At 37.6% G+C, this 27416-nt stretch overlaps 1 protein-coding gene across 15 annotated transcripts in view; it reads right to left on the bottom strand.

The window, feature by feature from the left end:
• The window catches only part of AUTS2 (activator of transcription and developmental regulator AUTS2), a 1185632-nt gene that overhangs the window by 662250 nt on the left and 495966 nt on the right, over nucleotides 1-27416 (bottom strand). For all 15 annotated transcript variants that reach the window (XM_004045533.5, XM_055392673.2, XM_055392677.2 and 12 more), the window contains one exon: nucleotides 5983-6084. In XM_004045533.5, the coding sequence (XP_004045581.2) occupies nucleotides 5983-6084 (102 nt within the window). The remainder of the gene's footprint in view (nucleotides 1-5982; nucleotides 6085-27416) is intronic.

Below are 27416 nucleotides of genomic sequence, written 5' to 3'. Positions count from 1 at the left end.
CTATGCATCTGACAAAGGTCTAATATCGAGCATCTGTAAGGAGCTAAACAAATTTACAAGATAAAACCAAACAACTCCATTAAAAAGTGGGCAAAGAACATGAAGAGATACTTTTCAAAAGAAGACAGCCAAAAAGCCTATACAAAAAAAGCTCAATATCACTGATCATCAGAGAAATGCAAATCAAAAACCACAATGAGATATCATCTCACCAGTCAAATGGCTATTATTAATATTAAAATGTCAAAAAACAACAGATGCTGGCAAGGTGGCAGAGAAAAGGGAACAATTATAAACTATTGGTGGGAGTGTAAATTAGTTCAACTATTGTGGAAAGCAATATGATGATTCCTCAAAAGCTAAAAGCATAACTACCATTTGACCCAGCAATCCCATTACTGGATATAAACCCAGAAGAATATAAATCATTCTACCATAACAACACATGCATGCAAATGTTCACTGCAGCACTATTCACAATAGCAAATACACGGACTACACCTAAATGCCCATCAATGACAGATTGGATAAAGAAAATTTGGTATATGTAAACCACGAAATACTACATTGCCATAAAAAACAACAAGATCATGTCTTTTGCAGGAACATAGATAGTGCTGGAGGCTACTATCTTCAGCAAACTAATGTAGGAACAGAAAACCAAATACTGCATGTTTTTACTTGTAAGTGGGAGCTAAATAAGAACTTATGAACACAGAGAGGGAAACAACAAACACTACGGTCTGCTTGAGGGTGAAAGGTGGTAAGAGGGAGAGGAGTAGAAAAGATAACTATTGGGTACTACTGGGTGATTAAATAATTTGTACAACAAACCTCTGTGACATGAGTTTACCTATATTACAAACCTTCACATGTACCCCCAAAACTAAAAGTAAAAAAAAAATTAATTGTTAATTCTCTTTCAAGAAAAAATGGGGCATCTTTATTCTCTAAAATATTATGCAGGTAGGTGTTGCTTTGGTATCCAAAAGAATCACTCTGTGGGTTGGTTTGTTAGAAGCTTTCATCTCGGCCGAACATGGTGGCTCACGCCTGTAATCCCAGCGCTTTGGAAGGCCAAGGTGGGTGGATCACCTGAGGTCAGGAGTTTGAGACCAGCCTGGCCAACATGGTGAAGTCAATCTCTACTAAAAATACAAAAAATTAGCTGGGCGTGGTGGCAAGCGCCTGTAATCCCAGCTACTCAGGAGGCTGAGGCAGGAGAATCGCTTGAACCCAGGAGGTGGAGGCTGCAGTGAGCCAAGATTGTGTTGCTGCACTCCAGCCTGAGCAACAAGAGCGAAACTGTGTCACGGAAAAAAAAAAAAAAAGCTTTCATCTCAGCAGATTTCAGATTGCCATAGTGCTTGACACAGGACTCTGCAACCTCAGACCTGCACATGAGTGAGGGAAATGTGACTAGGGATCTCAAAACATTTCAGTAAATGTCCACGTTTTGGGTCATTTTTCTTTGTTTCCTTCCTTTTTAGTAATGTTGCAAAAAGTGTGAATTTTAATAATTAATGAACAATATGCCTACTATATGCCCACAAATTTTTTTCATAATTTTAAAATATAATAAACAATATGAATCGGAAGTGTTTCATTGACTGGCTTGACATAAGACTGACAGGATTTTATAATGTCTGGCATCCAATGAAAAATTGCCAGGCATACAAAGAAGCAGGAAAATATGACCCATAATGAAGAGAAAAAACAACCAATAGAAACAGGACCAGAAATGGCACAGGTGACACAATTAGTAGACAAGGATGGTAAAAGTTACAACTATTTTCCATATTTTCAATGAAGTGAAAGCAGAATAAGCATTATTACAGCCCTAATTATTTTTTACATTTTTTTAACAGATCATTTTTTAATTGTGAAATTCAGTGGCATTAATTACATTCAAAACATTGAGCAACTGTCATGACTATCTATTTCCAAAACATTGTTATCATCCCCAAAAAGAAACTCTGTAACCAACAAGCAATAGTTTCCTCCCTCCCACTCCCCATCCCCCAAATTCCTGGTAAGTTCTATTCTACTTTATGTCTCTATGAATTTGCCTATTCTAGATACCTCTTATAAGTGGAATCATACAATATTTGTCCTTCTTTGTCTTGGTTTTATTTAGCATGATATTTTTAAAGTTCATCCATATTGTAATATATATTACAATGCCAATCTTTTTTATGGCTGAGTATATTCCATTGTGTGCCTATCAGCCAAGCTGTCACGTTTTGTTTATCAATTCATTTGTTGAGAAACACATGGGTTGTTTCTACTTTTTGACTACCGTAAATAATGCTGCAGTGAACACTGGCTTACAAGTCTCTGTTTAAGTTCATGTTTTCCATTCTTTGGGGTATATACCTAAAAGTGAAATTGCTGGGTCATATGGTAATTGTATGTTTCAGCTTTTTGAGGACTGCCAAGCTGTTTTCTACAGTGGCTGCGTCATTTTACATTCCCACCAGTAATATATGAATATTCCAACTTTTCCACATCCTTGCCAACACTTCTTATTTTTCATTCTCTTTTTAAAAGCATAACCATCCTACTAGGTATAAAATGATCATCTCGTTACAGTTTTAATTGGCATTTCTCTAATATCTAATGATTTTCAGCATTTTTCAAGTACCTCTTCTTTGTACTTCTTTGTAGAAATATTTCTCAAATTCTTTGCCCATTTTTGCATTAGGTTATCTTTTTATTATTGAGTTGTAGTTCTTTACACATTCTGTAGAGTAAACACCACTTATATGATTTGCAAATCTTTTCCCCATTTTGTAGGCTGTCTTTTTACTTTCTTGATAATGCTCTTTGGTGTGCAGAAGTTTTTAATTTTGATGAAGTCCAATTTATTTTCTCTTTCATTGTACATGCTTTTGGTGTCATATCTAATAAGCCACTGCCAAACGGAAGGTCATGAAGATTTACCTGTATATTTTCTTCTAAGGGTTTTATGGTGTTCACATTTATATTTTGGTCATTGATTCATTTTGAGTTTATTTTTGTACATAGTGCGATGTAGGAGTCCAACTTCATTCTTTTGCACATAGAAATCCAGTTCTCTCAACACCATCTGTTAAAGATAAAATTCTTTCCCCATTGAAGTGTCTTGGCACTCTTGTTCAAACTCATTTAGGCATATAAGTATGGGCTTCCTTCTGGGCTCTCCATTCTACTCCATTGGTCTGTATGTCTAATATTAGGCCAGCACCATACTGTATTGATTAACTGTAGCTTTGCAGTGAGTTTTGAGGTTGGTAAGTGTGAGTCCTCTAACTTTGCTCTTTTTCCAGACTGTGTTGGTTATTAAGGCCTTATGCCATTTCATATGTATTTGAGAATCTGCTTTTCCATTTTTGCAAAAAAAGATTGTTGGAATTATGATAGACATTGCACTGAATCTATAAATAGCTTAGGGTAGTACTGACATCTTAATAATACTGTCTTTCTATTCATGAATATGGAATGTCTTTTATCAATTTCTTTTTATCTAACAGAAAGTGAGTTACAGGAAACAAGCCAAAAGATCCAATGGCAGCTCTAGTCCCCTAAACTAACATGGCGTTCATTTCTCTACACTATGAAGAAAATATGACTGACTAACCCTGGAATAATTTCTAGAGTCAATGAGATCTTACATTAAAAGTATAACAAAAATCTCAGAAAAACAGCTATTTAAAACATTAATTATTATTGCTAACAACTTAGATAAGAAAAGTTGTCATGGTTTTATGATTGTATAGCTCCATCACAAAATTAATCAGACACATGGACACACAATAAAACATATTCTTACACACAGAAACACACACACAGTAAAATACTGTTAGTACTCTTTATTTATATAACTTTGATATTATATCACAGAAGAAGGGGAGGTTATTATCTACAACTAATATATTAAAATAACATAAAAATAATTACACTTTATTCCATTTAATTCCTGTAAGAATACAGTATCTCATACAACATCTCATCATAAACCTCACAAATTTTCATGAGAGGTGAAGAAATGTGATTGTATCTCGGAATTGTCTACCTTGGCTGATGGAGAGATGGATGTGGTATCATCATAGAGAACTGCTCAGTGTGCTAGAGTGGTCTCCAACCATTTATGTTAGTAGACATCTCTCAGTTAAAAAAATTTTGAGTATACACTCCTTAAATCCACGTATTTAAAAATTATAGACATCAACTATTCCCCGCTCATTAAACTGAATACTAGTAAAGTTTAATTTCTTTTTTTAAGAAAAAAAGTACTAATATTTTCTTTCTGGAACTCAATGAATCATCTTGCACTCTATAATGAACAGCACACTGCTTTAGAGTATGGTGTTTTTTTAAAAAAAATGGAGAAAATAAAGGATTTTGCTTCTTATTACATATCCTTTATTTATTCTTAATACTCAGACACTCTGAAGTGCTATCTCTTTTTTTTCATGGTGCTACTCTCTCACTTATTCTGTTAATGCTAGACCATCCTGGCCAACATGGAGAAACCCCATCTCTACTAAAAATACAAAAATTAAGCCAGGCGAGGTGGCTCACAGCTCTAATCCCAGCACTTTGGGAGGCTGAGGTGGCAGATCATGAAGTCAGGAGTTCAAGACCAGCCTGGCCAATATGGTGAAACCCCACCTCTATTAAAAATACAAAAATTAGCTGGGCGGGGTGGCACACGCCTATAATCCAGGCTACTCAGGAGGCTGAGGCAGGAGAATCGCTTGAACTCGGGAGGCAAAGGTTGCAGTGAGCCGAGATCAGGCCACTGCACTCCAGTCTGGTGACAGAGCAAGACTCAGTCTCAAAAAAAAAAAAAAAAACAAACTCTTTACTTGATCCATTTCACAAAAGAACTTCCAAGTGTTGCTCTTGAGGTACAGATGAGTTAAGAATGCTGATATATGGCTGGGCGTGGTGGCTCACACCCACAATTCCAGCACTTTGGAAGGCCGAGGCAGGCAGATCACGAGGTAACGAGATCGAGACAATCCTGGCCAACACGGTGAAACCCTGTCTCTACTAAAAACACAAAAATTAGCTGGGCATGGTGGCGTGCACCCATAGTCCCACCTACTCAGAAGGATGAGGCAGGAGAATAGCTCGAACCTGGGAGGCAGAGGTTGCAGTGAGCCGAGATCGTGCCACTGCACTCCAGCCTGGTGACAGAGTGAGACTCCATCTCAAAAAAAAAAAAAAAAAAAAAAAAATGCTGATATATGACATATGAGTAAAGAAGGTAAGAGAGTCCAAAGAGGGGTAGGTGGTTCTCAGAAGCAATAGAGGGGGAACCTGCCCTGTTGGTGGGGAGGAGACTGGAGAACAATGAAAATCACATCTAGAGGGCAAACAGATATCTCAAGAGGTATGACGCATTCTCACAAGGTTTTCCTTCCAGAAATCCAACGGGAATTTATTTATTTATTTTGAGATGGGGTCTTGCTCTGTCACCCAGGCTGAGTACAGTGGCGCAATATCGGCTCACCGCAAACTCTGCCTTCCGGGTTCAGAGATTCTTCTGTCTCAGCCTCCCGAGTACCTGGGATTACAGGCATGCACTGCCACGCCCAGCTAATTTTGTATTTTTAGTAGAGATGGGGTTTCTCCATGCTGGTCAGGCTGGTCTCAAACTTCCGACCTCAGGTGATCCACCTGCTTTAGCCTCCCAAAGTGCTGGGATTACAGGCGTGAGCCACCGTGCCCGGCCTTGTTGTTTCTAAGGTAACAAATAGTTCCTCCTACCTAATGATTTGTCAAAATACATTTTTGCTCAAACGACATTTTAGAATGACACCATAACTGCAATGCTCAAATAGGTATACAAAGATAATGTGAACCACAATGCTTGGGTAGACAAAAAGTTCTAAAGATGAGGGAAAGTTATGTAATTCAGACTTGAACCAATGGTGTGTGTGTGGCCTAGTGGTTTTCGTTAATTTTTTTTTTTTTTTTTTTACTTAAACTTACATCACTGAGCCTTTCCCGAGAGCTGCTCCGGTGGAAGCCCTTTGATTCTCCACTGGCACTTTCACTGTCACTGTCCCTGCAGCTGTTCTGTCCTGGCTTGAGCTAAAGGCAAAAGAAAAGAGAAAAAAAGGAAAAAGTTAGTGGTCTGCTTCTTAGTTCCTGTTTTTGATCCTTGTCAAGAGTGAACAGCCAGGCACGGTGGCTCACGCCTGTAATCCCAGCACTTTGGGAGGCAGAGGTAGGAGGACCACGAGGTCAGGAGTTTGAGACCAGCCTGACCAACGAGGTGGAAACCCCGTCTCTACTAAATATGCAAAAATTAGCTGGGCATGGTGGCATGTGCCTGTAATCCCAGCTACTCAGGAGGCTGAGGCAGGAGAATCGCTTGACCTGGGAGGCAGAGGTGGCAGCGAGCTGAGATTGCGCCAGTGCACTCCAGACTGGGTGACAGCGTAAGACTCCGTCTCAAAAAAAAAAAAAAAAAAAAAAAGAGTGAACAATTTAAGGTTCTGATCTTTAATATTCTTCTCAGTTTCTGAATACTGCCAGGCAAGCTGCCATAGAAAAAATACAGAGGGTAGAAAAAGCAAAATATTCACCATGAAATGTCAATGTAGAGAACAGAGTGGGCAAGCCTTAAATAAACACCTAAAAAGCCAAACCTCAAGGTCCATAAATTAGAAAGCAGTCTTTCCATCAAATTTTTTCTTCTGTTCCACTGCAATTTTTTTTCAATAATGAAAAGACCAAAAATGTTGAATAAACTAAAGTGAGATTACACCAACTATGATTTCTTACCTTTTTTCTTCTGTCTTGTCTCAAAAAAAGAAACAAATCAGAGCAAAATAAAATAAAGTTTTATTCTCCTAGGAAAAAATGATGAGATGCTGTGATGTTATCCTTCAAACACTGGGATGGCACCTAATGATCTTGTTAATTGAGATAACATCCTGGAGGTTTCTTACTACATATTTAAAAGAACCAATGAAGACCTACAGATTAAGTAAATTAAATCAGCACTTATTCAACAAATAATGTATTAAGTGCCACATGTGGGCTAGAACTAAGTGCTGAAGATATGGTACTACACCAAAAAAAAAAACAAAACAAAACAAAAGTCATCTCATGAAGTTTACGTTCTAGTGGTTTCTACACATTTAACAAGCTCTGGTTTTCCAATAAAAATGAACAAAGACATAAAATTGAAAACCATCAGTCTACATGAGACTAAGTCATAAATATATGGAGTACTGGTCTACAATATCATCACCAACCACATTTTCAGAAACACCAAGCAATGTAGTACTGGTTACAAGTCACAGCCCCTTGACAATGTTTCCAATATAACAAGAAAAAGGCAGTACAAGATAAGCAAATACAACACCACAAGGAAATACATGTTCAATGAAACCAAAAAGTAGTCAGGGAGGTTCGGAGAAGTGATTTCTGAAGCCTTGGATTTTAAAAGTAGATTAAACTCATATGGCTGAGAGGACAGTGAACGATACTCCATTGAGGAGAAAAGCAGAAAGCAAAGACAGAAAAAGCAACATGCTGGGAAATGATCAGCAGTTTCATTTGAAACAGAGTTCCTTTGGGGAGACAATAATAAGAAACATTAGAGATGGGTGCATGAATGAAGACGTGGAAAATCTCAAACTAAACATAAGCTTCATTTTTCTAGACAGGAGGAAACTTCAAAGAATAGAACAGGCAATAAGTAGCAAATTTTTGCCTGCAGGATTTCAAGTGGCTATGGTGCCTAGGCGAAGATGAAACCAAGATGAACAGAGTGAGGCTGAATCAACATTCCTTGTAGTCTTTAAAGACTACAGTTCAGACCTCACTTTTGGTTATACCATTCACAGAGTCAGCTTTCCCCAAGTCTCCAAAACAAGGCATTCTTTTTTGCTATCATCCTTTCCAGAAATTCACCTTTATCACTTTCTTCCAAAATCCCTTTCTCTGGGAAGCCTTCTGTAAAGGAGCCCAGAAAATTTTACTTTGTATCCTTCCTGAGCTCTTAAGTACTTAGTTTTCTCCTCAGTCAACGCTAAACCTCCTCATTCTAAGTTAATTCAGATGCAAGTTGTATGAGGCTTTTGTTATTACTATGGAATAAAAGCTCAGAATATTGTCATTCTCTTCGATTTTTCACTTTTATATTGATAATAAAGGAGAGATTTAATCTACAATGAGCATTGCCTTGTCTCCATTTCCTGAACATTTCTTGTCCATTCCTGCTCTGCATTTTTTTCACACCATATTCCCTCTGGAATGTTCACCCTTACCTTCTCTGTGCTTCTGATGTCAAGATGTTTTTTAAAGCTCATATCTTACCTCCTCTGTTATGGTCTTTGAAGAGCTCTTTCTTTCTATTATTTATTTTTTTAATTATGACACATTTTTCAAGCTCAAAAAGCCTATTGTTATAACATAGTTATACTGATAATAAAGTTTGCATGTGGCATGGGCCCTCCAATTCATAAGCAGTATCAAACTCTTATCCCACTGATTCTGAGTTAAGTAAGGGCAAGTAGAACTACCTCCAAGGTATGGATGAAAAAAATAATTCTCAGTGCACAGTTAGATGTTTACATTTGACATGAAGTAATGATTCTGCAGCATATTAGTACTCTCCACATAATATGTTCTAAATTTGTATTTGGTACCTGACTATAGTACGTTCACAAAGAAAATAATCTTGTTAGGTGATATTTGATCAACACCTTTATGGCTGAGCACAGTGGCTCATGCCTATAATCCCAGCACTGTGGGAGGCTGAAGCGGGGGGATCACCTGAGCCCAGGAGTTCGAGACCAGCCCAGAAAACATAGCAAGACCCCGTCTCTATTTAAAAAATTAATAATAAAAACTCAGTTCCCAACTTAGATGAGAGATACATATCCAGCTGGGAACTAAGACTATAAAGAGTGTCAAGGCTTTTCCTAATATCCAACTGGCTTAACAAAACCTGGACATTGCACCTGGGCCTTTTCCATGCTTCTTCATGAAAGGAAAATGATGACTTTACCAAGGCACAAAAACAGACTTCAGTGGACCTGACGTAAATTATCTGACTAAATGTTGATCTAGGCTAAGGGCAAAACCCAAGAAGGACTGAGAGGAAGCAGCCTGCTAGCCCTGCCAGCAAAAAACACTTCAGTGAATTCTCTTCAGAGAGCCTTACATAAAACCCACCCCTACACCACCCCCTTCTCCTCCAAAGCCAGGCTCAAGTTTAAAGGAAACTTAGGATTTTAAGCTGTCAGACAGCTCAATATTTCAAAGAAATGAACTGACTACAGAAAGTACTAAAACTAAACCACAAGATTTCAGGCAAAGAAGTATTCATTTCTAATCCCATGAATATATTTTCTTTCTTTTTTTTTTCTCTGAGATGGAGTTTTGCTCTTGTTGCCCAGGCTGGAGTGCAATGGTGCCATCTCTGCTCACCGCAACCTCCGCCTCCCCGGTTCAAGCGATTCTCCTGCCTCAGCCTCCTGAGTAGCTGGGATTACAGGCATGACAGGCATGTGCCACCACGCCCAGCTGATATTGTATTTTTAGTACAGATGGCGTTTCTCCATGTTGGTCAGGTTGGTTTCGAACCCCCAACCTCAGGTGATCTGCCCACCTCGGCCTCCCAAAGTGCTGGGATTACAGGTGTGAGCCACCACGCCCAGCCGAATATATTTTCAAACTAGCATTTTAGCCACATCCAGTGGATCGTTTGGGGTAGCATAACTAACTCAGAAGTTGTAATCCTTCACCTGAAATTCCCAGCTATTACCTACAACCAAGAAATATCACAAAGGCCAGATGCTGGCTTAAACATTTAAAGAGCTAAGAAAAATTGATCTGCTTGCATTGATTTGTATGAGCATCCATGGCAGCTATTACAAGAAAGCTTTTCCTATAACTGATACAGTAAGATTTCTTACCATCAGCCTTTACATACTTCAGGACCTTGTTTATTTAAAAATTACTATAACCCACTCTCTGTTGTGAGAAGCTTCTTCCCATTGGAGTATTATATATTCAATAGTTTGGGCACCAGAATGAGAACAAAATATGCAAAATGAAAGCCAGCTGGTATCTGGCATGAGTGGCAGTAATTCTATCAATGAGATTAACATCTTTTATAAAATATAAGAAGCTAGTTTGTTTTTCATTAGATTTCACTGTCAACAATATATGCTCCAAATTCTGAAACTGTGATCCCATTACAGTGTTAACTGTTATTAATGGCTAATTAGGAAAATAATGATCCACAGTTATGTCACTGCTAATGAACATGTAACGAAGTCCCATCACCCTAGACTGCATGAAGGTATAGCAATTCTGTGCACATCTGCTTGGCATTTGTGAGCTGGGCTATCCCATACTTTTCAGCTTGGATATGGAGAGTTTCAAAAAGATGCTACTTGCCCAGTAGGTGTCATTAATCCATCAAACAAAATTTACAGAAGGATAAATTATGTGGAGAATATATCTATGCCTGGAATGTGAGAGGAATGATGCGAATTATGCAGGCAATGTAGAAGACTGTCCAAATGGAATCTCCTTCCACAAATTTGGTTCCTCAAAGTAGCACATATCCTTTTTCAGACTGCTGAGTTTTTCTGTAGGAATGTAAATGAACTCTATGCAAAATTTGGGGAATGTTTCAGTAAGCTCAAAAGATTCTCCTTTTTCAAGAAAATTTTAATATACCCATAGACTACACTACCATCAAAGCAGCCAAGTATTTAATCTTGAAAAATACTATTTTTATTTTTCAAGATAAAATTGTCCCCAAATTGGGAAAGTATCATGGATTGGATAGAATTTGTACTATTTTATTCTTTAAGTTTTAAACGGTATTTCAGATGACAGGTACATGAACCAAACTAAAAAACTTAATGAAAAATGCTGATGAATCAAAATAAGCAAACACAAAATAACTACAATAAGTAAAATTATAAAGTTGGATAGAAAAACTATTTTTTAAAAAAGAAAACTATATTGTACCTTTAAGTGTACAGTGCCAAGTTGTGAATAAAAGCTAAAATTATTTTAACAAATTTTGGACACAAGGGCAGGGCAAGGAATTTTTCTGGGATCACAGAATCAAAGGTTCTTTTGTTATCATCTACAACAGCTAGAGAAAGTGTTTTAAATAACAATTTGATAATCTTGAAGCTAACCATTAGTAAAATTTAAATGTTAAAAATATTTGCCTTCCAAATAATTATCAAATATAAAAGGACTCAAATCATAATAGAGAAAGGGAAAGAAAATAAGAAAAGTGGCAGGAAAGCAAAGTGTAAAACAAAGTGTTCTGATAATAATATAAATACATTAAGCTCCCATTTAAAAATAAAAATCTGGTTTGTGTTGGGTAAGACAGATAGATGGACAGATATACAGATCAATCAACAGATTGATGTCCCATTATTTATTAGTTACAAAGAACTCCTAAATTTAAAAAAAGAGAGAGGGAAAAAGACAAAACGTTAGAAATAAATAGGTAAAAAATCACCTGTCAAAGTCATTTTATAGTGATGAAAGGTACAGTCTTTACCTTTCATACCTCTATACTAAAGTTCTAAGTTACAAACCATTATACAAAACTATACAAAGTAAAAAATATTCTAAATAATAAAAGAAAGCAAAAGAAGGTGGGAGCCTTTAGCATTCTACTAATCAAGGAACAAGAAAACAAAACAATGAAAAAGGACGCAGAGGTTAAAAAATGAAGTTTGACTTAGTTAATATACAGTAAATTGGGTAACTTAAAGAGACACACCTAGAGGATCTATGGGACATTACCACCAACTGAAAATGTACCAGGGTAACAAAGAATATAAGAATAAATTTCAAAATGTAAAAATTATACGAACAGACTTCTCTATGATAAAAAGTAATAACAGTATTTTATGTCGAATATCCATATCACCTAACGAATTTTTTTAAAGTCTGTCTACAATTAACAACTGGGTAAAAGACAAAATCACACATACACCATTTAAAAATTAAGAAAATGAAAATTATAAATATATAAATTTTAAAACTTATGTTGTAAAATCTTTGCTAGAAGTTAACTCATGGACTTAATGTATTTTCTATTAAATGTGAAAGAACAGAAATAAATGGCCTAATTATAAAGATTGAAATGAACAAAAAAGAAATAAGACAAAAAGGCAAGTATAGGTAAAATCAGAGGAAGAGAATTCTAAAAATGAGAAGAACATCATTAGAAATTAAAATATTGTATAGTTAGTAAACTATATATAATCTGGGGGGAACCCATAAAGATATGAGACACACCTCTAACACCTTTAAGTATAAAAGAGATGGCAAGCAAAATAAAAAACAGATAAATTTCTAAATACAGAAGTAAACATTCTACAGTGATACTTTCAAAACCATAATTAAGCCGTCTAAAGTTTTTAAGAAGATTTAACAACATTTGTTCCAGAACATGAAAAAATATGGAAAGCTAACTTGTGCCAAAATCTGGTGACAAAACAAAAAATGAAACTACAGGATGACCTTCCTAATTTAAAAAGCTGCAAAAATCTGAAGAAATACAGCAAATTAAATTTAATAATATATTAAAGTATAGCCCACCAAGTTCTAACAGGATTTTTCACAAGAATTTAAGATTCTACCAATTTGCAAATGGTCACAAGGGAAATTTTTGAGGTGATGGCAATGTTGTATGGTGATGATTGCATAACTCTTTAAGTTTACTAAAATTAATTAGCTTGTACCCTTATAATGAGTGAATTTTATGGTATCTAACTTATATTCTAAAAAAGCAGTTTATTATAGAAAGGAAAGATCCCATCAGTTTAATTTCTTACTCCAGAAAGTCAGCATCCTGTTAATAGTTCACTTGATTAGGTCAGGCTTACAGAAGAACTTCCTTTCATAAAGTCAACTGTGCTATATGAGAAAACATGGGAGTAAATAAGGGACAAGTACTTTTACGGTCATCTTGGAACTCTGCTTACCATGGTGGATTTTAAATAAGAAAGTTAGGGCTGGGCGCGGTGGCTCATGCCTATAATCCCAGTACTTTGGGAGGCCGAGGCGGGTGGATCATGAGGTCAGGAGATCAAGACCATCCGGGCTAACACGGTGAAACCCCGTCTCTACTAAAAATACAAAAAAAAAAAATAGCTGGGCATGGTGGTGGGCGCCTGTATTCCCAGCTACTCGAGGTGGGGCTGAGGCAGGAGAATGGCCTGAACCCGGGAGGCGGAGCTTGCAGTGAGCTGAGATCGCGCCACTGCGCTCCAGCCTGGGCGACCGGGGCGACAGAGCGAGACTCTCAAAAAAGAAAGAAAGAAAGTTAGGTACTCCCTCTAAATTCATGTATCACAAAGTCACTCTAATGCAATTAGACAAGTTTCATTAATGCAAAGTAAGAAACAGGATTTTTGGATATGTTTGGACTTTGGAAAGTTATTTATCTGTGTTAATGATGATCCCAATAAACACTTTAGGCATTATTAGACAGGAAATGACTTAAAATTGTGCTATTAGCTTAGAAAATAAAAACGACTGAAGTGCTTCCAGCTGCCAAACATGCACATTATTTAAAGGGGTTCAGTGGACTTCATAGCAGTAGAAAAACTAAGTTAATAATTTATTTGTTTATTTATTTATTTTTTGAGATGGAGTTTCACTCTTGTTGCCCAAGCTGGAGTCCAATGGCGCGATCTCGGCTCACTGCAACCTCTACCTCCCGGGTTCAAGCGACTCTCCTGCCTTGGCCTCCCGAGTAGCTGAGATTACAGGCGCCCACCACCACGCCTGGCTGATTTCTCTATTTTTAGTAAAGACAGGGTTTCACCATGTTGGCCAGGCTGGTCTCAAACTCCTGATCTCAGATTATCTAGCCACATCGGCCTCCCAAAGTGTTGGGATTACTGGCGTGAGCCACTGCGCCCAGCCCTAATAAAATTTAAAAAGGAAAATAAGCCAAGATCAATCTAACTACATAGTCTCAAACATAAATAAGAAGCAGTTAAGAAAATCAAGAGCGATCTGACCGACTTTGATATCATTACTATAGACACGCTCAATCCAGACAGCAGAACTTAACGTTCTGCTGCTTATCAAGAGAATTGTTAACTCTACTCTCTATGATTAGGCCAAGAGGATATTACGATACTATTTCTTCATAATTTGATAATGTGAAGGCAAGAAAATGGAAGTGTAAAAGGCAGTGTTTGATGTATAACTCACATATCTATCTACAACTTGGATACTATTCCTAGGTTCAATTATGCTGTAAAACGTAATTCTAAGGCCCCCTCACCATCTGAATGGACTCTTCCTCTCAGCAAGGGCATTCTAAGGCTAACCTGAGGGACGGATTCAAGCCATGATGGGGGACAGGGACCGGACATGCCTCATAATAACCTCCTCCCTTTCAGAATTACTAATAGAACAGACTCTCTAAGTCTGATGAGAAACATTTACAATTTATTCTCTCTGAAGCCTGATACCTGGAGGCTTTATCTGCATGATAAAACCTTGGTCTCCATAACCCTTTATCGTAGTAAGCCAGACATTCCTGTCTATTGATTCCAGATCTTTAGATAATAAATTTTCTCTTTCAACCAACTGCCAATCAGAAAATTTTTAAATTTTTGACCAAAAAGTCTAAACAATAGAGAAAAAAAGATGTACAAGAATAGAAATGTACAAAAGATGTACAAGAATTAAAGAGAAAGGCCAGAATGAACAGATGGCATTTGGCATTCCTTGAGTATAACCATGGACTAAATGATAAATCTGTTTTCAAATAGGCTCAGAAATTCACACACAATACACATACACAATGTAAAAAATAATGTGTTGAAGGAATATTTGATTGCTTTAGTACAGTTTTCAGCTTTCTTAAAATAAGATTTTGATTATTAAAAAGTAATTTAGAGACAATATTATTTGGTTTTCAAGGATGAATATAAAAAATAAACACACAAAACTTACTTTTTATGATTTTCTATTTTTAAAAAACATGTTTCAATAACTTTTTAAATGGCCTGGCATTAATTAAAATAGCCACCACTCTCAAATAGAAAATGTCTTCTATCTTTTGTTTTTCCCATTCTAACACGAAAAAACTAAAAGTGTCCAACTGAAGGTCTGAGAAAGGAAATATGTAAGATGAGTCTGGAACACCTTGTCATCCTAGCAAGACCCTGACAAAGGGGCTTGGGAGCCAAACTGAAGAGGTTCCCACTGACCAAAAATGGAACAATTTGGGCCGGGCACGGTGGCTCACGATCCCAGCACTTTGGGAAGCCGAGGCAGGTTCAAGTGATTTTCATGCCTCAGCCTCCTGAGTACCATCCTCGGCTAATTTTTTTTTTTTTTTTTTTTGCCATGTTGGCCAGGTTGGTCTGGAACTCCTGACCTCAAGTGATCCGCCCACCTCAGCCTCCCAAAGTGCTGTGATTACAGGCATGAGCCACAGCTCCCGACCTGGAATTATTATTTACATTTTGTTGTAGTTACAGTAAAAAAGCAGAGTCCTTTACAGATACACAGTAAAACATTAATGGGTGAGATAACTTGAGTCTGAGTTTTATTTTATAAAATAATCCAGGGGATAGGGGGAGCAGTACCTATTGGGAAGGGGGAAGTGTAGGGATATAGAGGAAGTAAGATTAGCCATGTCTTAATTGTTGAAGTTAGATGATGTTGGGTTCATTATACCGTTATCTTTACTTTCATGTATGTTTTAAAATTGCCATATTAACAAGTTTTTAAAACTTTGTTTCTGGAAAAAGCATTGTTCTTCTCTAACCCATACATTTACTGTTTATCCATTTTAATTGAAAAATTATAAGCATCTAGAATTTGTTATAATATAAAATACTTTGGTTGCAAGCTATCAGAACTTCTTGAATATTAATTTTGACAGCAAATCTCTATCCAACTTGCCACTATTTTGATCCCAGTTCATTTCAAATGCAGCCAAAAATTAAAATCTCATCAAGACTAAGCCCCTACACTGTCCATAGCTATCTTAATAAACTATATGTCACTAAACTTATCATTAGTGACTATCCCATGAAAGGCCATATTACTTCCATGAGGACAGAACTGAACTGGTATACCACACACTAGAGTTAAACTTTTTTTTTTTTTTGAGACAGAGTCTCGCTCTGTCGCCCAGGCTGGAGTACAATGGCATAATCTCAGCTCACTGCAAGCTCCGCCTACTGGGTTCACGTCATTCTCCTGCCTCAGCCTCCTGAGTAGCTGGGATTACAGGCACACCCACCATGCCCAGCGAATTTTTGTATTTTTAGTAGAGCCGGGGTTTCACCTTGTTGGCCAGGATGGTCTCTATCTCCTGACCTTGTGATCCGCCTGCCTCGGCCTCCCAAAGTGCTGGGATTACAGGCGTGAGCCACCACACCTGGCCTATGTTCTAGAATATTTGAGAACATATCCAAATATTAATAGCCAAGCATATTAAGTTCATAACATATCCCTGTTATAAACTTAATTGTGAGGCCAGGCATGGTGGCTCACGCCTGTAATCCCAGCACTTTGGGAGGCCAAGATGGGCGGATCACGAGGTCAGGAGATTGAGACCATCCTGGCCAATGAGGTGAAACTCCATCTCTACTAAAAATACAAAAATTAGCTGGGCATAGTGGGGCGTGCCTGTAATCCCAGCTACTCGGGAGGCTGAGGCAGGAGAATTGCTTGAACCTGGGAGACGGAGGTTGCAGTGAACCGAGATCACGCTACTGAACTCCAGCCTGGCGAAAGAGCTAGACTCAGTCTCAAAAAAAAAAAAAAGCTTCTCATCTGGGATTGGCCAATAAGGAGAGCTCAAAAGCTGAGTGGTAACATGAAAAGTATCATGTGTGCTAGTGAGCATACAAAATCAGCCTTTAGATTCCATAGTCTTCAAAATGTGCTATCACTGATTTTGTTCTTGAAACAGTGATCATATGTAATTTAAGATATTTTAGATAGTGAGGTATCGGATTATAAAGAAAAAGTTGCATATAATTACAGTTAGTTTAAGAAATCTTCATCCTGGCATTTGAAAATTTTTAAAGTACTTGTTCAGCAAAAGGTCAAAAACCACTACCAAGAAAAGTTAATAGCTCTCTTAGTATTATACATACTTACTGATGAGATTGCCACTTTTATGTAATTTGGATAATATGAAGCATTTAAAAATCCTATTTATTTTACCTAACAAGTATAAAAAAAAAACCACTCCTTTTCTTATTTTGTTAAAGATCACTACAGCAAAAACTTTTTTCTAACATATCCTGCAATGACAGAAAGCGTTTAAAATGTGTACTAATAATCATTGATTTCTTAATAATAAAAATAACAACAACAACCTTTATAAAAGAAATCCTGGGTAAATTTTTAAGATGGTGCTTTCTATGGAGATGGTATAAAGACTTTTTTTTTTTTTTTTTGGAGACAGGATCTTACTTTATTGCTCAGCCTGGAGTGCAGTGGTACGATCACACCCCACTGCAGCCTTGAACTCCTGGGCTCAAGTGATCCTCCCACCTCAGTCTCCCCAGTAGCTGGGACTACAAGTGTATACTACCATGCCCGGCTAATTTCTACACTTTTTTTGAGAGACAAGATTTTGCCACGTTACCAAGGCTGGTCTCGAATTCCTGGGCTCAAATGATCCTTCCACCTGGGCCTCCCAAAATGCTGGGATTACAGGCTTGCACCACCACATCTGGCCTGATTGTTCTTTTAATACTGAATGAATCATTCATATGACCTCCAGTGCCAGCATAGTCCAGTTAGCAAGGGGGTGTGCCCCTGGAAACAAGAACACTAACTGCACTAACGCTATAGTTATAAAGGGTCAATGGAGCACCATGACAAGGACGACCCCACACCCTACATTGTCCTGTGTCACTTATTCACATTATGAGCCTGGCCTCTGAGGAACCTGAATTAGAGACTCAAGGTTTAAAACAAACTTCACTTTCATGTAGCAAGTGACTTTCACTCAGCTCCAGAAGATTTATAAAGACCCTCCCATTTTTAACCTGCGCAAAACAGACTTAGGAAATGAGATAACTCAGTTTTGATTGAGGGGCAAGTGAGGTAAAGGAAACGTGAAGAGAACCATGAATTTCCCAACTATCATTCATTTTTGGTCTAAACACATGGAATTTCTCCAAGATGCAGAAAGATTCAACTATATAAAACTTCTAATTCTTGGCATGATTTTACTGATTAATATGAATTTATGAGAAGCTGAAAATTTTTCTTAGCCAAACTCACAGACAAAAAGACAAATACTAGGGCCCCCAGAGACATAAATTGGGATCTCATGCACAGGTAGATTTGTTCTCTCCACTGTAGCTCTACACACCTGGCAATTAACTAGAGCCAAGGTGACATTAGCTGAGATTTTCATTTTGGGGTTAAGAACTTAAATGCACCACTGTTTGGCTATCAACACAGGGGAGAGGCCAGTAAATGAGGAGTTTATTTCTGGCTCTTGCAGCTATAGTGCTAATGTATATTCTCAGTGGCATCCAAAGTATCTCACTGGCTCCATGTAATCAAGAAAGAGAGCAATTAATATGCCCACTACATAAAACAAATGTGGGTCCGGGTATGTGCTTATGCCTGTAATCTCAGCACTTTGGGACGCTGAAGCTGGAAGATCACTTGAGGCACAAGTTCAAGATCAGCGTGGGAAACATAGCAAGACTCAATCGCTAAAAAAAATTTAAATACTGCCAGGCATTGTGGCATATGCCTGTAGTCCCAGTTACTCAGGAGATTGAGGCACGAGGATTGCCTGAGCCCAGGAGTTCAAGGCTGCAGTGAGCTATGATTGGCCACTGCATGCCAGCCTGGGTGACAGAGTAAGACCCCATCTCTATAAAAACAAAACAAAAGACAAATATGCAGTCTTCATGTATTACTTCTAAGCATAAAAAAAAAACGCTATAAATTAAATTGTACTTCCCAATTTACAGACAAATAAACTAAAGCTGAGAAAGACTAATCTGTGCCAGGTCACAAGGCATGAAACAGCAGAGTCAAGACTAGAACCCATGCCAGCAGTAGTCTGTATAGCCATCAACAGTTATGCAGAGCTAGTGGAATATAGTAGTAAAAGTACATCCTTAGAGTTAAAAACTTAAGCTGTCCTTCATTCCTCTAAATGTCTTAATTCTGTCTTGATGTTGAATGTAAAATAATCCACATGCACAAAGATAATCTTAAAGTTTAAATCAACTATTAAACCAGCTCTGTTTAATAGATTCTCATCACACCATGGAATAAAAAAAGTCAGCTCACCCTCCTTTAAGAAAAAAGAGAGAAAGAACACAAAATATATGCAGTGGGTAAGGAGAAAAAAAAAGACATACTTCAGCTATTCAGGACACTGGTGTGCTTTAAAATTATTTTTCACTCCCACATTCCAAATTCCCTAAACTCCAAACAGATCAAAGTTTTACAGATTATTCCTCAAAAAAAGACAAGAAACACAAATTAATAACTATTTAAGCATTCTGTTTCATCATAACAAACAGATGGTTTTAATATTCTAGAGGCTAATTCCTGAACAATTAAAAACGCAGCAAGACATTAACATCTAATGAAACATTTTAACTACCAGTATATGCATCTGCCATTAATTCCCACACAGTAAGGTCTTGGATCTCCTCAATCTGTTCTTTATTAAGGAAAGTTTTCCACTCTGAATTTAGTGAAGTAGAGAATTAACAACTGTTTTCAATCAGCAATCAGCAGGATATTTCGCCAATGTGTACTGAAACTATGTACACATGTACACTATCAGACTTAAATTTATCCTTACAATGGCTTTGATGTACACACATTTACAATTTAAGAACAGACCCAATTTTCTAGTTAGGATTTTTCCCAAAAAAAAAAAAAACAACTTATGCCACATTAGCCCCTTGATATATAATAGAAACTCTCATTGAGCTGCTGGTAAAAAAAAAAGGTGTATATATTGAATAAGTGCTAATTTTTGACTCAAATTGCCAAAAATAACCTGGACAGCAGCTTCTACCATTGTGCCAACATGGAAAGGCAACTATCATAAGGACAGTAAAGGAAAAGTGGGCATATCACATTCTCTGATCTAGTAGCTTAAAAACAGGATGATCAATTACCATTAAGCTGCTTTCATTTTTGTGATAATAATGTTGTACATATTTGTCTACTCTTATACAATTTTATTTTTATTTTCATTTATTCTTTTTTTTTTGAGATGGAGTCTCACTCTGTTGCCCAGGCTGGAGTGCAATGGCGTGATCTTGGCTCACTGCAACCTCCACCTCCCAGGTTCAAGTGATTCTCCTGCCTCAGCCTCCCAACTAGCTTGGCTTACAGGTGCACGCCACCATGCCCGGCTAATTTTTTTTTGTATCTTTAGTAGAGATAGGGGTTTCACCATGTTGGCCAGGCTGGTCTAGAACTCCCGACCTCGTGATCTACCCACCTCAGCCTCCCAAAGTTCTGGGATTACAGGCGTGAGCCACTGCACCCAGCCTACTGTTATACAATTTTCTAATAATTGTACATAAATAATTTAATCCTCATGTAAATATTTAAAGTGAGAAAAGTAAATTTTAATGTATCCCCTTTACAAAGAAACTAAAATATAGAGAGATGAACAACTCCACCAAGACACCCAGGGATTGGGTGGTAAGCTGAGCCTAGAACGTGGATCCCTGATTGAATATTCTGTTTACTGCCCTTGAGGTAGTGCCTACTATTTGCTGTACTGAGCTACAGGTTCCTCTCAGAAACTGTGAGGCAGATATAATTATTACTAATTTAGAGTTAAGTAAGTGGAGGCTCAGGTTAACCTGGGATTAAACAGAAAGGAAGAGATGGGCCTAGAATTCACATTCAGGCCTTTTTATTCTGGAGTGTGCATTATTTCCAAAACATTATGCTACCCCTCCAGAGTAACATTGTATTAATAATTCATGGGCAATGGAGGCATGTTACAACACATTGCAGTGTGTTTGTTCCTTTGGATAGCTCTAATATTTTTCTGATTTACTGACCAAACATTTAGGGTAAGCAATTAGCAAACAGATATAAATAATTATTCTGGTATCTCTAAAGGAATAAATTTTAAGTAAATACCACACACCTTAATGATATTTTTACAACCATGTCTCTCAATTCTGGATGACTAATACATAATTTGATGGGGTTGAATCTTAATATATTAATTGCATTAATATAAGAATAAATTCTACAATACTCTCTCAAATTTCTTCAAACACTTCAAATAATTAAAGCAGTCTCTAACAGTTTTTTTTGGTCATATTAGACCAGACAAGCAATTGAGAATATAATTTCATTTACCTTAGCCATCTTAAAGAAATGTGGATTAAATTAATGATGGAAAAAAACCTATAATCAACTGAAGTTGGTTTTATTTCTTACTCAAAATCTACAGGTGCCATGAAATTGCTGTCTGACTTGTAACTATAATCTTATTAGTATAAGATTATTAGAAGGAAAAGAATAGAAAGGCATGTAGACTAGCCCATTTATTTAAAAAGCTCTGCTAAATTCCAGTGCTTATACCTACAATACATATACGTACGTGTGTGTGTGTGTGTGTGTGATCTAACCAAAGAAACTATAATGCCAAAACTATATGAAAATACCTGACAGCTGGTAGCTAATGGTAAAAGGAAATCACCAAAAAATAAAAAATAAATAAAAAGTAAACACTGCAGGCTGGGCGCGGTGGCTCACGCCTGTAATCCCAGCTCTTTGGGAGGCTGAGGCAAGCAGATCACGAGGTCAGGAGATCGAGAATATCCTGGCTAACACGGTGAAACCCCGTCTCTACTAAAAATACAAAAAATTAGCCGGGCGTGGTGGCAGACGCCTGTAGTCCCAGCTACTCGGGAGGCTGAGGCAGGAGAACGGCGTGAACCCGGGAGGCAGAGCTTGCGGTGAGCCGAGATCACGCCACTGCACTCCAGCCTGGGCGAAAGTGCGAGACTCTGTCTCAAAAAAAGAAAAAAAAAAAGTAAACACTGCAAAGTAAGGGATATCTACTTCATACTTCTTTGCTATTGGACAATGAAAGCTTAATGAAGTCTTTAAACCAAAATGTTACGGTTGAACGAATACGTAAAGCTATTACAAAATATATAAAATAAATGTGGGATTTTTCTTAGCAACCAGGTGGACATATTTTACTTATGATATCTGTCCAGTACTTACAGCAATAATATGGAGAATATTTGATAAAAGAGTAAGAGACTATATTGTCACAGCAATGGCTGGCAGTGACATGGGGAAGAAATTCTAGTTGGGAGACAGAGGACATATTTTTAGTGGAATGATTTTTTTTTCCTATTAAAAACTCCCTGACACATTAAAAAGTCATTATAGACATACTCTCTACCTTTTTATTTTTATTTCTTTAAATTTTGTTTTTTGTTTTTTGAGATAGGTCTCACTCTGTCACCCAGGCTGGAGTGCAGTAGCACAACCTCAGCTCACTGCAACCTCTGCCTCCCAGGTTCAAGCAATTCTTGTGCCTCAGCCTCCCAAGTAGCTGGGATTACAAGCATGCACCACCATGCCCGGCTAATTTTTGTATTTTTAGTAAAGACGGTGTTTCACTGTTTTGGTCAGGCTGGTCTTTAACTCCTGATCTCAAGTGATCTGCCCACCTCAGCCTCCCAAAATGCTGGGATTACAGGCATGAACCACTCTTTTTAGAAGGAAGGAGGGGACCTGCACCTTTTTTTCTTTTTTTTTTGGCAGTTCTTATGAAAATTCATAAGCCAGATAGCATTCAATAAATGTAAAGAGCTGAAGAATTTGGTTTTATAGAAAAACATCAATTAGCATAAGAAAATTAGCAATTAAGCAATCATTATACAACATATATCAATATTACTAATGAGTGAACATATACTCTAAAATTCTAGCTTGAACTCTTAAAACCAAATATATCCCAGGCGCAGTGGCTCACGCGTGTAATCCCAGCACTTTGGGAGGCCGAGGCTGGCAGATCACCTGGGGTCAGGAGTTCGAGACCAGCCTGGCCAACATGGTGAAACCCCGTCTCTACTAAAAATACAAAAATTAGCCAGGTGTGGTGGTGTGCGCCTATAGTCCCAGCTACTCGGGAGGCAGAGGCAGGAGAATCGCTTGAACCCAGGAGGCAGAGATTGCAGTGAGCCGAGATCATGCCACTGCACTCCAGCCTGGGGGATAGAAGGAGACTCTGTCTCAAAAAAACAAAAAACAAAAACAAATGTATATGAAGCATCACTACTTTACTGTGATTACCTATCCTTCATGACAGCTGTCCTTGGGTTCCACACCTCATATTCCTATTGTAATAAATTCTTTCCTGGGTCTCCTTAGCAATGGACCTTTGGCCCAATGTCATTTGCTACCTAAATTTAAATGTTTTTAAATCTATATACTTTTTCAGTACATGAAATTCAACTTGATACTCTTGAACAAAAGAATGGTACAACCAATGAGAACGCATGGACACAGGGAGGGGAACATCACACACCAGGGCCTATTGTGGGGTGGGGGGCTGGGGGACGGATAGCGTTAGGAGAAATACCTAATGTAAATGATGAGGTGATGGGTGCAACAAACCAACATGACACAGGTATACTTATGTAACAAACTTGCACGTTGTGCACATGTACTCTAGAACTTCAAGTATTTAAAAAAAAAAAAAAGAATGGTACAACTGTTATAGCTTTCTACTTCCACAGACTTTGTGGTCAGGTCTATGGGGATAATCCAATAAAAGGGGATATATTTAAGTTCCACTCTTAAAGTTGTATTCATAAAAAATGCAAGACCAGGCCCAGAAAAGTGTCCTAAAGCACAGAGATAATTTGTGCAAAGATGGTTATAAACCAGAATTTTTGCTGAGATTCTAAATGAAGATGACACACTCTAAATGCAAACGACATTAATATGGAAGCCAGTAAAGAGGTTCATGAAGTTGAATAAGAGATACAGCATTATTTCTGGAATACTGAAGACAGCGACCACAACAAGAGTTACTTACTGAAACAAATTTTAACGTTAAGGAATCTCTAAAAGCTGATACCTCCTAAAACTGGAATACAGTCTAAAAATACATATTTGTCATTTTTTTTTTACTGCTGTTCTCTACCCTTAATTTTGTGATGCTTTACTTGCCAACAATATGCTTTTCTAAACATAATTCCAAACAAACTACAAATCAGAGGTATGGATATATATGTAAAAACTGAAGAGTAAATACTGCAGAAGAACAAACACTTGTACCAATTATGTCTTTCTACTATTTCTGTTCTTAAAACTAATAAAATGTACCTTTCTTGTGCAGTGACTGGAAATACTACAAGAAAATGTTTGCAGAACTTGACTTTTCTGGAGGAATTTTTAAATGTAAACACACTTTAAAAATAACCATCATTTTAATTTAACATTAAATAGGGTAGGTAGTTGAGGCATAACGTGTCTTTTCCTGCCTTAAAAATGCCACAGAGCTCAATCAAAACTTCTGATCTGAGTGGAAGAATAAGCTATTTCCTATGTCCCAGAAACCTTACTGTCACTAGGGCAGGGAGAAAACTGCTCATTGTGAATTGTATTTAAGGGAGCCAAAAAAAAAAAAAAAAAAAACCCTGAGTCACAGGGCTTAAAGCCAAAAAAATGACCCCCACCAGCCAAAGTCACCATTCAGAAACCTATTATTACAGAAGAAATTCAACACGTAGAGAACAGTCCTAAGTTAAGGAAGATGCTAAGATCCAAGAATTTTAACCTACGCTGACATTTCATCCAAGGGAGAGTGCAAGAAAATCTGCCTTTACCTATAAACTTTGGCTTCCACAAAAAATATTGATTCTAACAGTTTTTGGAGTTAAATACACAAGAACATGTACCAGATTCCCTTTCTTCCTTCTCCTAGTTTTGTGGCTAGATATGGGAAAGGAAAAGAGAGAGAAAGAGGTTTTTTTCAAGAAATGTTGAGGTTAACAAAAACAGCCTAAGACCTGGCCTTTGTCCATGGACTAAATGACTAAAAGGAATCATGACGGGCAGGAATTTTCAAGGACCAACGATGTATGACAAAATAAACAGAAACACTTCTGGGGATAAGAAAAAACAGTATAAGGCCGGGCACAGTGGCTCACGCCTATAATCCCAGCACTTTGGGAGGTCGAGGTGGGCGGATCACCTGAGGTTGGGAGTTTGAGACCAGCCTGACCAACATGGAGAAACCCCATCTCTACTAAAAATAAAAAATTAGCTGGGCGTGATGGCGTATGCTTGTAATCCCAGCTACTCGGGAGACTGAGGCAGGAGAATTGCTTGAACCCAAGAGGCGGAGGTAGCGGTGAGCCGAGATTGTCACATTGCACTCCAGCCTGGGCAACAAGAGCAAAACTCTGTCTCAAAAAAAAAAAAAAAAGAAAAGAAAAAAGTTTAAAACTTCTGGATTTATAAGGTCAAGGAAAAATAAAAAGACATGGTCTACAACATCAACAATTGGAGAATTATAAAAGTAAAAAATCATCCCTTTCCTCGGCTTTTTATTTTTTCCCCCTTTGAGTGAGACTCCAGGCTGTCAACCACCGGTACCCCACAGCTAGCCATGGCAACAGCTGCATGACTCTGTTGTAATAAACTGGAAAAATTTAATAGCTTTTATTGTTCTGCAGTGGTGTCTAAGCATATCCACTCTCCCCTCCTAGGACTCCCAGCCCCACAAGGGCAGCAATGAGAGAAGATCTCATTTACCTAAAAGCACTTATAAATTTTTAATTTGCTTTAACAAGTAAATTAACAAGTCCCTCATTCAGGCAAGTTTTATGGCTTCTTGCCACTTGGGGAAGGCCGTAAAAGTTTTATAGATAATCCAGAGCTACTGAGACTGCTCATAATAAATTGTCTGTTTCCTGTTATTTTATCAAACCACTGGGCTTCTAATGACTTAAAGTCACAGTTCTCTTATATTCAGGCTTTTTATGAGGCCATATTTATAAACTCCAAAGAATACCTTAAATTATACTGGGCCCCTGCTAATCATTACGAAGATTTTTTTTTTCTTTTAATGGGAGCTTACCTTTAGCTCACACCCAGCTAATAAATGCTGCAAATGTGTTTTGGAGACAGCATGCTGATTCTACATATTATTTAAGATGCTGCCTTACCCAGAGTTTCCATTAGCAAATGCTTTAAAATATCTGCAACCTCATCTGTTCTGTACAGACTCACCAACAGTTCTTCCCATCTGAGTGCCATGCTTTCTAGACTGCCGCACTTTATCCTACAAAGGAGCAGCCTGATAATTGCATGAAGCATGCATGGCAAGAGGCTGAGCTTCCAGTATGTGGACTAGAGTGTGACCCTGGATTAACATTAAATTTAGCTCCTAGTTACCAGCAAGCCATTTAGACATGAATCACAATTAAAGACAAGTACCATTCAAATTATTCACCCATTTTTGACTACTGATTATCAGCTAGGAATGGGGTTGACAATGTATAGAATACAGAGAATAAGATATTATGCCATTTACTATTAAGAATTGTACAGATATACTCAGTGTTAGAAATAAGTGACAAAGTAGGGAGAATGAAATATGCTCTCCAAACAATCTCTGATAATGTGGAATTAGTGGAAGTGCTAAGTGGCCCAGTATGCTTTGTGATCACCTCTATATTTTATACATATGCATATACACATGCACATGCAGACATCAAGAGGCATGCATTTTTTTCAAATTAGTCTATCTAGGGAGAGAACCTCAAGAAAAAGTCACCCACCAGTAAGAGCAGAATGATCTATATAGGGCCTTTAAACAAAATGATTCAAAAGGTGAAGAAGAGATTACATCTCCGTTCATGCAAATACAACATGCACTGCAGGATGCACACTGAGTTCTTGATTCATTCATATTGATTTTTCCCCACAGAAAATACAACTTGCAGATTAGTAACACCCAGTGTAATCTCATATAAAGGTTCATCATTTAAATAATGACTGTTCTTATATCATATTCATGAGTATTTGAACCATAGCACCTTGTGCAAAGCTGAAATGCATGAACCTCTTGGCCAAGGTGTCATTGAAAATGCATTCATACTAATTCTTTTCAATTTCAGCCCTTTAGGGAAGGCACAAATAACACTAGGTAGAAGAAGCAAAAAGAGAACGTAAGATAGCAAAGCTTGGTGTAAATGCTGCCCAATATCACTTTTCAAGGATCATGCATGCATGCTGACGCTGGCTATCCCACTTCTAGAATAACTTAATTTCTACCTTAATTTTGGCATTATATTCTAATTCTCTTGGAACACTTGCTAGAGAAAAGATATGATGATTTCTATATGGTACTTGAACTCAGCATTATCCTCCTTCTG

The sequence above is a fragment of the Gorilla gorilla genome, chromosome 6 (genome assembly GCF_029281585.2).
Source record: "Gorilla gorilla gorilla isolate KB3781 chromosome 6, NHGRI_mGorGor1-v2.1_pri, whole genome shotgun sequence".
Lineage (NCBI taxonomy): Eukaryota > Metazoa > Chordata > Mammalia > Primates > Hominidae > Gorilla > Gorilla gorilla.
Note: the sequence above shows the minus strand (reverse complement) of the source record. Positions and strands in the feature narration are given on the sequence as shown.